Raw genomic sequence first — 13,163 nt, 5'->3', positions numbered from 1 at the left:
AGGCCTAACCCACTGACAAGGAAGGAGTTGACCAAGATTAGAGCAGAAATCAATGAATTAGAGACCAGAACCACAGTAGAGCAGATCAACAGGACTAGAAGCTGGTTCTTTGAGAGAATCCATAAAATTGATAGACCACTGGCAAAACTTGTCCAAAAACAAAGAGAAAGGACTGAGATTATTAAAATTATGACTGAAAAGGGAGAGGTCACGACCAGCACCATTGAAATTGCAAGGATTATTAGAAACTTTTATCAACAGCTATATGCCAAAAAACTAAACAATCTGGAAGAGATGGAGGCCTTCCTGGAAACCTATAAACTACCAAGACTGAAACAGGAAGAAATAGATTTCTTAAATAGGCCAATTAACTATGAAGAAATTGAGTCAGTGATAAACAACCTTCCAAATAATAAAACTCCAGGCCCAGACGGTTTTCCTGGGGAATTCTACCAAACATTCAAAGAAGAAATAATACCTATTCTCCTAAAGCTATTTCAAAAAATAGAAACAGAAGGAAAGCTACCAAACTCATTCTATGAGGCTAATATTACCTTGATCCCCAAACCAGGCAAAGACCCCCTCAAAAAGGAGAATTACAGACCGATTTCTCTAATGAATATGGATGCCAAAATCCTCAACAAGATCCTTGCTAATAGAATCCAACAGTACATTAAAAGGATTATCCATCATGACCAAGTGGGATTCATACCTGGGATGCAAGCATGGTTCAACACTCGCAAATCAATCAATGTGATACATCATATCAACAAGAAAAGACTCAAGAACCATATGATCCTCTCAATTGATGCAGAAAAAGCATTTGACAAAATACAGCATCCTTTCCTGATTAAAACCCTTCAGAGTGTAGGAATAGAGGGTACATTTCTCAATCTCATAAAAGCCATCTATGAAAAGCCTACTGCAAGCATTATTCTCAATGGGGAAAAGCTGGAAGCCTTTCCCTTAAGATCAGGAACACGACAAGGATGCCCACTCTCGCCACTATTATTCAACATAGTACTAGAAGTCCTTGCAACAGCAATCAGAAGACAAAAAGGGATCAAAGGTATCCAAATCGGCAAAGAAGAAGTCAAACTGTCTCTCTTTGCAGATGACATGATACTCTATATGGAAAACCCAAAGGAATCCACTCCCAAACTATTAGAAGTTATAGAACAATTCAGTAAGGTGGCAGGATACAAAATCAATGCCCAGAAATCAGTTGCATTTCTATACACGAATAACGAGACTGAAGAAAGAGAAATTAGGGAATCCATCCCATTTACAATAACACCAAAAACCATGCGTTACCTTGGAATTAACTTAACCAGAGACGTAAAGGACCTATATGCTAGAAACTATAGATCACTTTTGAAAGATATTGAGGAAGACATAAAAAGATGGAAAAATATTCCATGCTCATGGATTGGAAGAATTAACATAGTTAAAATGTCCATACTACCCAGAGCAATCTACACTTTCAATGCTATCCCGATCAAAATACCGAGGACATTTTTCAAAGAACTGGAACAAATAGTCCTTAAATTTGTATGGAACCAGAAAAGGCCCCGAATCTCCAAGGAACTGTTGAAAAGGAAAAACAAAGCTGGGGGCATCACAATGCCGGATTTCGAGCTGTACTACAAAGCTGTGATCACAAAGACAGCATGGTACTGGCACAAAAACAGACACATCGACCAATGGAACAGAATAGAGAACCCAGAAATGGACCCTCGGCTCTTTGGGCAACTAATCTTTGATAAAGCAGGAAAAAACATCCGGTGGAAAAAAGACAGTCTCTTCAATAAATGGTGCTGGGAAAATTGGACAGCTACATGCAAAAGAATGAAACTTGACCACTCTCTCACACCATACACAAAAATAAACTCCAAATGGATGAAAGACCTCAATGTGAGACAGGAATCCATCAAAATTCTAGAGGAGAACATAGGCAACAACTTCTATGACATCGGCCAGAGCAACCTTTTTCACGACACATCTCCAAAGGCAAGAGAAATAAAAGATAAAATGAACTTATGGGACTTTATCAGGATAAAGAGCTTCTGCACAGCCAAGGAAACAGTCAAAAAAACTAAGAGACAGCCCACGGAATGGGAGAATATATTTGCAAAGGACACCACAGATAAAGGACTGGTATCCAAGATCTACAAAGAACTTCTCAAACTCAATACACGAGAAACAAATAAACAAATCATAAAATGGGCAGAAGATATGAACAGACACTTTTCCAATGAAGACATACAAATGGCTAACAGACACATGAAAAAATGTTCAAAATCATTAGCCATCAGGGAAATTCAAATCAAAACCACACTGAGATACCACCTTACGCCAGTTAGAATGGCAAAGATAGACAAGGCAAGAAACAACAATTGTTGGAGAGGATGTGGAGAAAGGGGATCCCTCCTACATTGTTGGTGGGAATGCAAGTTGGTACAGCCACTCTGGAAAACAGTGTGGAGGTCCCTTAAAAAGTTAAAAATTGAACTACCCTATGACCCAGCCATTGCACTACTGGGTGTTTACCCCAAAGATACAGACGTAGTAAAGAGAAGGGCCATATGCACCCCAATGTTCATAGCTGCATTGTCCACAATAGCCAAATCATGGAAGGAGCCGAGATGCCCTTCAACAGATGACTGGATTAAGAAGCTGTGGTCCATATATACAATGGAATATTACTCAGCTATCAGAAAGAACGAATTCTCAACATTTGCTGCAACATGGACGGCACTGGAGGAGATAATGCTAAGTGAAATAAGTCAAGCAGAGAAAGACAATTATCATATGATTTCTCTCATCTATGGAACATAAGAACTAGGATGATCGGTAGGGGAAGAAAGGGATAAAGAAAAGGGGGGTAATCAGAAGGGGGAATGAAACATGAGAGACTATGGACTATGAGAAACAAACTGAAGACTTCAGAGGGGAGGAGGTGGGGGAATGGGATAGACTGGTGATGGGTAGTAAGGAGGGCACGTATTGCATGGTGCACTGGGTGTTATACGCAACTAATGAAGCATCGAACTTTGCATCGGAATCCGGGGATGTACGGTATGGTGACTAACATAATATAATAAAGAAAAAATAGGTAAAAAAAAAAAAGAATGTCCCTCCATTGGAATTTGTCTGATGTTTTTCTCATTAGAATGTAGTTATGTGTCTTTGAGATAGAGATCACAGATGTAAACTGTTATTTTCATTACATTACACCAAAGGTACATACTATCGACATGACTGAGCACGTTGGATACGGGCCTTGATCATCTGGTGAGGTAGTAGTGTGTGTCATTTTTTCTCCACTGTGAAATCTCTATGCTCTGCCCTCCCCTTTTCATACACTACTCTTTTGAAGGAAGTCACCATGCAAAGTCTACATTTAAGGCGTGGAGAGTTATGCTCCACCTCCTTAAGGGCAGAAAATCCACATAAATCACTTAGAATTCTTCTGCATGGGAGGTTTCTACTCTCCCCATTCATTTATTTGCCCAATCATTTGTTTATGTCAGTATGGACTCATGGATATTTTATACTTTGGTTATAATCCAATACTGATTTGTTTATTTATTGCTGAAATTATTTCAGCTTTGGCCATTAGGAGCTCTTTCAGTTTGCTCCTATTTCCTCTTAACATATCACCTAATTGTGGGTTTGGTTTTGTTTTGTTTTGAGCACTTCCTTTCTGGCACAATCTGTCTCATGCCCAGTCCTAGAATCATCCCGTTTCCAAGAGCCTTAGCTCCCTTTTATTGGGGAACGGTATTAGAAACCAAGATCTGAGTAGTAGGTGTGCTCATTGCTATTGTGGTGTCATCACTTCTAGGCTTTCCTGCTAACAGAGCAAGGAAATATGTGCTTATGTACAAACATGTATATTTACATATCAATATATTTCTATGTATGTATCCATCTGTATTAAGTGAATCTATCTATATTAGGCTAAACATTTGTTCATACTGATGACTCCAACTCTAACCCACTGACACAAGGATCATTATAGTTTTCTTCATTGTCTGTCTGTAACCACCCATTTCACCAAAAAGAAACCTGTCTCTACCACCCACCATCCATTGTTTAATCCCAATACATATGTACAGTGACTTCAGAATTGTTAACTCATACTCCTATGGGAAACAACTTTGTTAACCACAGTACAGTTCTTATGTGTGGTTCCTTTTGCCTTTTGTCTCATAGACTCATTTCCAAATCTACTTAGGTCAGCACCTTTCCCCCATCACCTTCAAGACGTTGATTCATACATTCATCACAGTGGGTATTCCATCTTGGGATCCTCTAATTTTTAGAAATGTTCATGCAGGGTGCCTGGGTGGCTCAGTTGGTTGGGCATCTGCCTTTGGCTTGGGTCATGATCCCAGAGTCCCAGGACTGAGTCCCGTGTCAGGCTCCCTGCTCGGCGGGGAGTCTGCTTCTCCCTCTGACCCTCCCCCCTCTCGTGCTTTCTCTCTCTCACTCTCTCTCTCAAATAAATAAATAAACTCTTTTGGTTAAATAAATAATGCATTAAGGTTCACTGTGCATGCTATAAAATTCTATGGGCTTTTATCAATGCAAATGTCATATATTCACTATTTCAGTATCATACAGCATAATTTCACCATCCTAAGCCCCTCTAACCCCATGGCTTTACCTATTCAACCCTCTACCCCCCCTTCTTCCCTGAACCTAACCACTGAAGTGGACTGCAAGATATGACCATATTTAGCTTTCTAAGAAACTCCTAAACTGTCTTCTAAAGTAGCTATAGCATTTTGCATTCCCACCAGCAATAAATGAGAGTTCCTGTTACTCTCCCTTCTCACCAGCAATTAGTATTATCAGTTTTAAGTATTTCAGCCATTGTAATTAAAGGGGACAGTGCTATTACATTGTTGTTTAACTTGGATTACCCTAATAAGAAGTGACATTGAGAATTTTTCATATGCTTATTTTCCATATATAGATATAGATATCTATCTTATTTGGCACAGTACTTGTTTAAATCTTTTGCCCATTTCTTTCTCTTTGTAGGGTAGGCGTGTTTTCTTGCTGTTGAATTTTTAAAGTTCTTCGTGTATTTTGTATGCAAATCAGATAAGCATTTTGCAAAAATTTTCTTCCAGTCTGTGACTTTTCATTCTTCTAACAGTGCCCTTTGTGGAACAGAAGTTTTTAATTNAGTTCTTCGTGTATTTTGTATGCAAATCAGATAAGCATTTTGCAAAAATTTTCTTCCAGTCTGTGACTTTTCGTTCTTCTAACAGTGCCCTTTGTGGAACAGAAGTTTTTAATTTCAGGGGCACCTGGGTGGCACAGTGGTTGAGCGTCTGCCTTCGGCTCAGGGCGTGATCCCGGCGTTGTGGGATCGAGCCCCACATCAGGCTCCTCTGCTATGAGCCTGCTTCTTCCTCTCCCATTCCCCCTGCTTGTGTTCCCTCTCTCGCTGGCTGTCTCTATCTCTGTCGAATAAATAAATAAAATCTTTAAAAAAAAAAAAAGAAGTTTTTAATTTCAGTAAAGTTCAATTGATCAATTTTTTTTCTTTTGTGGATCACGTTTTTGTTGTTAGGTTGAGAAACACATCCCCCAAACCAAGGTTATGTACATTTTTTCTGTTGTCTCTCTTAGAAGTTTAATAGTTTTACATTTCACATTCAGGTCTATGATCCACTTTGTATTAAATTCTGTGTAAGATGGAAGGTTTGTGCCTACGTTCAATCTTCCACCTATGAACATCCAATTGTCCTAGTACCATTTGTTGAAAAGACTATTCTTTCTCCATCGAATTGTCTTTGCACTTTTGTCAAAAGTCAGTTAACTATATTTGAATGGGTCTATTTCTGGTTTTTTTTTTTGTATTCTGCTCTGTAAATTCATATGTCTATTATTTCACCAATGCTGTGCTGTCTTGATTACTGTAGCTTTATAGCAGGACTTGAGATTGGATAGTGTAATTCTTCCAAGTTCATCTTTCTTCAGGATTGACCGTATTTATTTTGAAATTAGTTCTTTTATTTCAAAACTGTTCCCTGATCACTTCGTCCCTCCTCTTACATTCCATTTTTCTCTAATCATCTAATTTCTGAGTTTTTAAAATTCAAATTTATGTTGTACTTTTATAGTTTATAACATCTTAAATTTATGTGGCTAGTTTTGAACTATTCTATTATAGTTTTCATGTGTTTTGTGGGTACCTCTTTCTTGCATGTTTTCGTTGTTTCTAGAAGGGTTATTATACTTCTTACTCTTTTTTATTTTTCTTATGAAAAAAACACTTTGTATGTGCTTCAACAATAATCTTTTTGGTTGCTTATTTCTTAAATGAAAGGAATTCCTGTAGTTTTATGAGGGAAGGGTAGGAAGTGATAGCTTTTTTAGTTTCAAGAGTCTAGAGTTCATTCTTGTTTTTTTTTCTTTTGTTTTTTTTTTTTGCACAAACTAATGAAAAACATAGCCTTGGATTTTCTAAGATCTAACTCGTCTGGTGATTTCTAACACTTTCATCAAGAAGTTCTCTTTTCATTTCTACTATTGTTCCTGTTCTGATCAACTACACTCAGGAGTTTCTTATCAATGCTAGGCTTTTCTTTGAAAAAGAGCCCTGTTTTTGTCAGTTTAAAGAATTTATAGGGCCTAGAATACTCCAAGTACTATCAGTCATTATTAAATCATGGTTCCCCTGTACTTATGATGAATTGGATCTAATCCAACTCTCTTCCATTTTTGGCAGCTTTTCTCATGTTGGCCACTGCATTTTCCAATGAGTACATATTGGTTATTTAAGCAATCTCCTGTTCTCAGAGTCCTAAGAATTTTAGTTGGCTTCCCTCTGCTTTGTCCCTCACAGACAAGATAACACAATAGTCTTATAACTATCAGATGTTTTTCCCTGCCTCCTTTTGGGGGTGCAGGGATTTACTAAGATACTGTGTCAACTAGTTTTATTATAGATGTTGTGTATGTCTATGGTTTTGCTATCCTAGTTGTTCAGCAGTTTTTAATTTAGGAGAGGATTTTCAAATATTAAACCAACCTGGTCTTCCTCGAATAATCGAAACTTGGTTGTAATATATCCTTTTCATGTACTACTAAATTCACTTTGCTAATATTTTGTTAGGAAATTCATATAAATATTCATGAAATACGTTGGTTTATATTTTTTCTTGAAATGCTCTTGATGGATTTTGCTATAAAAATTATATTGTCCAAATGACAAATGTCTATTCTTCTTAAAGAATGAATTTATGTTAAATTGATATTATTTATTCCTTAAAACTTTGGTGGAATTCACTAGTGAAGCCATTGTTTACTGGAATGTTTTAATTAAAGATTTAATTTCTTTAATAGATATAGGACTATACAGACTTTCTACCCCTCCTTGCTTCAGTTTTCAATTCTATTTAATCTTTAAAGTCATTGAACTAATGTTCTTCAAAATCTACTCTTATTATCACTTTAATCTGTAAAATCCATAGATATGTCCTCCTTTTTATCCTTCATATAGGCAATTTGGTCTTCTTTCTTTTTTGTTTTCTAATCAGTCTTGCTAGTTTTTGTAATTTTATTGTGTCAAGAACGAAAGTTTGGCTTTTCAGAGTTCTTAAACATTGTATGTATGTTTCTATTTCATATACTTCTGCTCTTACTGATTTCCTTCTACTTTTTTGTTCTTTTTCTAGCTTCTTAAGATGGGTACTTTTATCAAGATTTTATCCAGGTGATCAGTATTAATAAGAGCACGTGTGGTGATGAGCGCTGGGTGTTATACGCAACTAATGAATCGTTGAACACTACATCAAAAACTAATGATGTATTATATATTCGCTAAATGAACATAATAAAAAAAAAACAAGAAAAAGGATTTTAGTATTTCTTTTTTTAAATTTCCTACCCCATTTTCTTTTTTTTAATAAAAATTTTTTATTATGTTATGTTAGTCACCATACAGTACATCCCTAGATTTTGATGTAAAGTTCCATGATTCATTACTTGCGTATAACACCCAGCGCACCATGCAATACGTGCCCTCCTTTGAGAAATTGTTGTATGGATTAAATGAGATGGCATATGTCAAGTGTCTGTGTTGCTATCTGATACATAGTAGGTAAAGAACAGCCTTTCTCAACCTCAGCACTGTGAACACTCTGGACCAGATAAATTTCTGTTATGGGAGCCGTTCTGTGCATTGTAGGATGTCCTGTGCATTAGCAGCATTCCTGACCTCTACCCATTATATAACAGTACCACACTCCAGTTGTCATAACCAAAAATATCTCCAGACATTGCCAAGTGTCCTCTGGGTGGTGGGGCGGGGGGGCGGGTATTGGTTCCAGTTCAGAACCACTAGTATAGAACAAAAACCCAACTATTTGATAAGTATTCCACAAGTACTTACTATCATGCCTTGTGCAAAGCTTTGAGATTAAGACCTAATGAAACATGATTTCTGACTTCAACATACTCATGGTTTTGGACAGAGACAACAAGCAAATAGGGAATTAACAGATGGTATGATAACTGCTGTAATAAGGACAATCATTGTTGTATGTGAGGAGGGGCACATGACTCAGTCTGCAGCAGAGGTCCTTTCATGGAAGAATGGAGAACTCTGATTTGAGACCTGAGGGACAGAATCCCCTTCGCTTTCCCATTAATGGCTCAAGAGATCAAACCAATAAAGACCATTCATAATGAAAATCAATACTCCAGAAATGAATTATCAAAAGCCATATAATTTTCAGGCTATATTTCAGAGTATGATCAATAAAGATGAATCTACTACTGAACACAGAGACACAAGTAAGGTAAGTCAGGAGTGAGAGCTACAGATGGCACAATCAGCCATCTAATTCTTCAGCTGTTAGCAGCAATTATATTTTCCCATTCTATAGCTCTCAGTGTGTCTGGGGACAGACCAGATAACCAACACCAGATTAACATGTCAAGATAATGTCACACACACCCTCTCTCACTGACATTGGAAAGCCTTAACTAAGGGAGCCCATCCAACTGTGCATACTGGTCCAGCTACCTATACTTTCATTCTTCTTCCTGCCCAAATACTTCATTAGGTCACTTGCAGTATAACTCAGAGACTGGTTAGCTGTTCACTAATTATGTTTCCTCTACTTCCTGGGCATACATAGCCTGATTACCTTTCCCAGAATCTTCTGCAGCTTACTGTGGCCATGTGAACAATTTCTAATCCAAGGTATGTAATACTGGAAGTCCTATGTACTCTTTCCAGGTCTGGCCCATAAAAACCTCCCATGTGCAATCCTTCATGCTGTTTTCCCTTCCAATGGCTTGATTCAGACAAACATTGGTACCTTGGTAGCCAAGGTTTGAAGATGGCAGAACTGAGGAGTGAAAGGAGCCTGTGTTCCTGAGTCTCCCCTTGGAGGAGAGAGGCCCAGCAACCAAGAATGCCCTTACTCGGCTGGATATGAATAAGAAGTAAACTTCTGTGTTAAGCCGTGAGATTTGAGGGTTTATCTAGTACAGCAGCGAGCATTAGCCTCCTAATATACCGGAGTACAGAAATAGCCAGGTCTCCCCCGCAACTGTAAGCCCCTCGGTCCCGCAGACATGCTCAGTATTTCTGCTGTGTTCACCAAGCCAAAGAAGAGTGCCTTTTGCCGGCCTGTTTCACGGATATTCCCTGGAGTTAAGTGGGTATGTGAGAGGCCATTTGCAGGGCGGTTGCTAAAGATCACACTTCATCTAACGTCCGCAGCACAGAAGTAAGAAAGGGCGTGGGCTTTGATGTCAGACAGATGTGGCTTTGGATCTTGGCTCCCCCCTCCTCCCCACCCCTGACAATTCTTTGGCTTCATCTCCCTGGGCCTCTTCATCTGCAAAATGAGGGTAATAACACCTCAAAGGAATTTAGTGGGGATAAAAAAAGAGATAGCATATAAAACATCAGCACAGTTCCAAGCATGTCCACGGTACTCAATTATCAATTAGCTCCCTCCCAACAATCGTGAAACGAACAAATTAGGAGTTTTTTTACCCTTCTAATCAGAAGACTAAGCAAGAAGTGGCCTTTTCACAAAGAACTATATATTTAGTCTTCCATAGAAATGTTGAATACCTCATAGAAAGGAACCAGGTTCAACAAATACTTTCATTTTTTCCTTGGTCTAAATAAGGCGAATTTAAAGTTTCAAGAAACTTAAAAATAAAAGTGTAAACAGAGGCAGCATTCATTATTTTTAGAACTTTTTTCCTTTATAGGAAATAAATGTCATATTTTTAAACCAACAACAGAACATACACTGAGCTTTGATGAAGATGGAGAGCAATAAATGAGATGGTTCACCCAAAGCAGGGGGAGTACAAGGTTTTGCTGGGTAATACCCGTGTGGCCCCAGATGCAATGAGTCCAAGGAAAAGATGGCAGATCACAAAGCTAACATGTTTGTGGCAGGCCCTCCATATGACCCAAGCCCATATCTATAGATGAGATTTGGCAACAGGACAGGTAAAACGAGCAAGATCCTTCTAGGGAGCCTGGGGGAGCAGTGAGCTGTTGCAGCTTTGTGCCCCAACTGCAGGAGAAAGAGGCTGAAATGTCAGGCCAACCAGGATGCAGAGGGAAACAAGGAAGAGAACTGCCCACTGGCATGACTAAGTGTTCTTGGGGACAAGCCCCACTTGGAGGGCAGGAAGCAAATATCCAGATGTTATGAGCTGCCAGATGTGATTAACTGAGGAAAGGTGAAGCTGCCCACTTAACCATCTGAGCAGCAGCCCCATCTGAGTGACCCAAGAGTTTTCTGCAAAAGCATTAATCATCAAAACAAATGGAGGCTCCATCAATCTCCATCCCCACCCCTCTTCGCCTCTCCCTCTGATAGTCAGAACAGCAGCCTATTTTTAAACGCTGGCACCACATTCTTTCGTGGAAACATGCGGGCTTCCTGACACAGGCTGATGCTCAGAGGAGATACAGGAACACTGAAGGGACTGCCCACTCTCCCATCCTTCCTCTCCCGTGAGGGGCAGAGGCGGCGCTGGGAGGAGGGGCAGGGGAATAGCGAACACCTAACACTGGCCTCCACGACAGCAAAACCCACTGCTGGCTTCCATTCTCTGCAAAGGGAAGAGGCTTGGGCAAGAACCAGCCCCATGTACAGATATCAACAGCAACATCTCAAGCCTGGGAAGAAGAAAAATAAATCCCAGACGCCAATTCCAGCATCTTTTAAAGAAAAAGAGTTTTAAAAAAAATAAAATAAAGAAAAAGAGTTTAAAAGGATCTCAGTGTCTCTTTAACATGTATCTAATGTGCTTTAAATAAAATAGCAAACATTTCATTAAGCATTGGAGACTTTTTTTTGGCAAGGTCGCAATGAAGTCAATTTACAAAAAAAAAAAAAAAAAAGACTTTTCAAGAAAGGAGGTTATATTGTACTTACAATCGCTCCAGCTGCTTCAGATCCTGGAAGGCGCCTCTCTCGATGACGCTGACCTGGTTGTCTTCCAGATGCCTAGAACCACAGAAACAGCAGCAGTCAAGGACAAGGGGCCTCAGGGGTCTTCATGCTAGGCTTCAGGCCCAGCAGGCATGGTCACTCGGCCCCTCCCACAACAGTCTGCCCTACCCCCCACTCCCCAGCCGGGATCAGTCTGGTGGGACAAGATAATTCACATGCCAGCTTGGTGTCACGGTAACCAGGGTTTCGCCGCCTGCACACTTCTACCTGACAGATTGGTTACCATGCCTCTATTTTAAGAATGTTCCCAGCAAATGTCCCCCCAAGCACTGCAGGATGTTGCACAGAAAAGGAAGAGGTAAAAGCTGCTTCTTATAAAAACCACACATATATTCAGCATCTCTTCCCGTGGAGCTCCCTCCTCTAAGGATGTAAAAATACTTCATTAAAAAAGGCCTTCTCTGTGTACTCTTGTCTCTGGTCACGTAGTAGAAAGGATGACCCTACTGTTGGACAATTGCCTGTGCCAGGAACTCTCCTCGCCCAGGGCCTGGCTGTTCCCAATGTGAGGGTGATGGTCACGAAAGCTAGTCCAGCCACAGACTCTGCTGATCTCCATGTCAGATGATTAAAAACCTAAACACTTTGCTTAAGTGAGGCATGTAGCATATCCTAAGAAGTGAGTATACAATGAAACATTTGTTTCCCTAACTTAAAACACACACACACATACACACACACACAATGGCAGCTTAAATTGGATTAGCTAGGCTAAGGGAAGCAGTGAGGGAAGGGAAGCAATGAGGTTGCCCAGTTTCCATCCAGGACAAATCCCGCTGGCTGAATGAGATTTAGGGAGATGCAGTTGTGTTTGAAGGATGTGTCTTTGGAAGATGGAGTTTAGGAAGAGCTGTGGGTACCCCTGGATTAGGCAGGAGGAGAGGTGCTCTGAGCACCTGAAAGAAAAGCAGAAGGATGGAAGGCAGCTTTAAGGAAGCTTGGCCTTCATTTCAAAATGATTCCATCCATGCTAGCCCACCACCTCCGAGGCATTTTGTAACCCCTGTATTTCTTGGGCTTAACACTTGAGTCCTTGTGTTTAGTTTCAAGTCCATCTTCCCCACTACGCCTAAGGAATAAGAGGGTAAGAACTTCTGTCCATTATCATCCTCTTCGCCCTAACACAGTTGCCTAGCACAGCAGCCACTTAATAAAGGCTTTTGAATAATGAAAAACTAAAGATGCCTTGGGGCATATAACATATTGATTTTCTATCAAGGAAAAGGCTAGTCTAGGACATATGAAGTGTCTGACTCAGACTATCAGAGTGATAAGGGTATTTTGTTTGGGTTCAGTGACATTTTACATTTTTTGTGAGTTTTTCGCAAACAATTAAAAGTCAATATCACACACACACACACACACACACACACACACACACACATCACAAAAGGAGCTCCTTTTGAAAACTTAGCTCCTGTGTTTTGGTGGGAACTGAGTATGGGGTCAGGCAGGGCACAAGAGCCCCTCAGTCTGCTTCAGTCCCCATCCACTCCAGTTCATACATTCCTGTCCCTCTGGCCCCTTATAGGCTTCTCGCTTACAGATATGGACACCAAGGAGTAGGGAGGCTAAGAGACTTGCCCAAGAAGAAACTCTTCATATAAAGTCACAGAGCCAACCAGGACAGACTCTCTAACC

At 39.8% G+C, this 13,163-nt stretch overlaps 1 protein-coding gene across 2 annotated transcripts in view; it reads right to left on the bottom strand.

Moving 5' to 3' along the window:
* The window catches only part of SLIT3 (slit guidance ligand 3), a 598,007-nt gene that overhangs the window by 533,870 nt on the left and 50,974 nt on the right, over positions 1–13,163 (bottom strand). For both annotated transcript variants that reach the window (XM_034656754.1, XM_034656755.1), the window contains exon 3: positions 11,445–11,516. In XM_034656754.1, coding sequence (XP_034512645.1) covers positions 11,445–11,516 — 72 coding nt within the window. The remainder of the gene's footprint in view (positions 1–11,444; positions 11,517–13,163) is intronic.

Source organism: Ailuropoda melanoleuca, chromosome 3 (genome assembly GCF_002007445.2).
Source record: "Ailuropoda melanoleuca isolate Jingjing chromosome 3, ASM200744v2, whole genome shotgun sequence".
NCBI classification, from domain to species: Eukaryota; Metazoa; Chordata; class Mammalia; order Carnivora; family Ursidae; genus Ailuropoda; species Ailuropoda melanoleuca.
The sequence above is the reverse complement of the archived record's forward strand: the minus strand, read 5'-3'. Positions and strand labels throughout refer to the sequence as shown.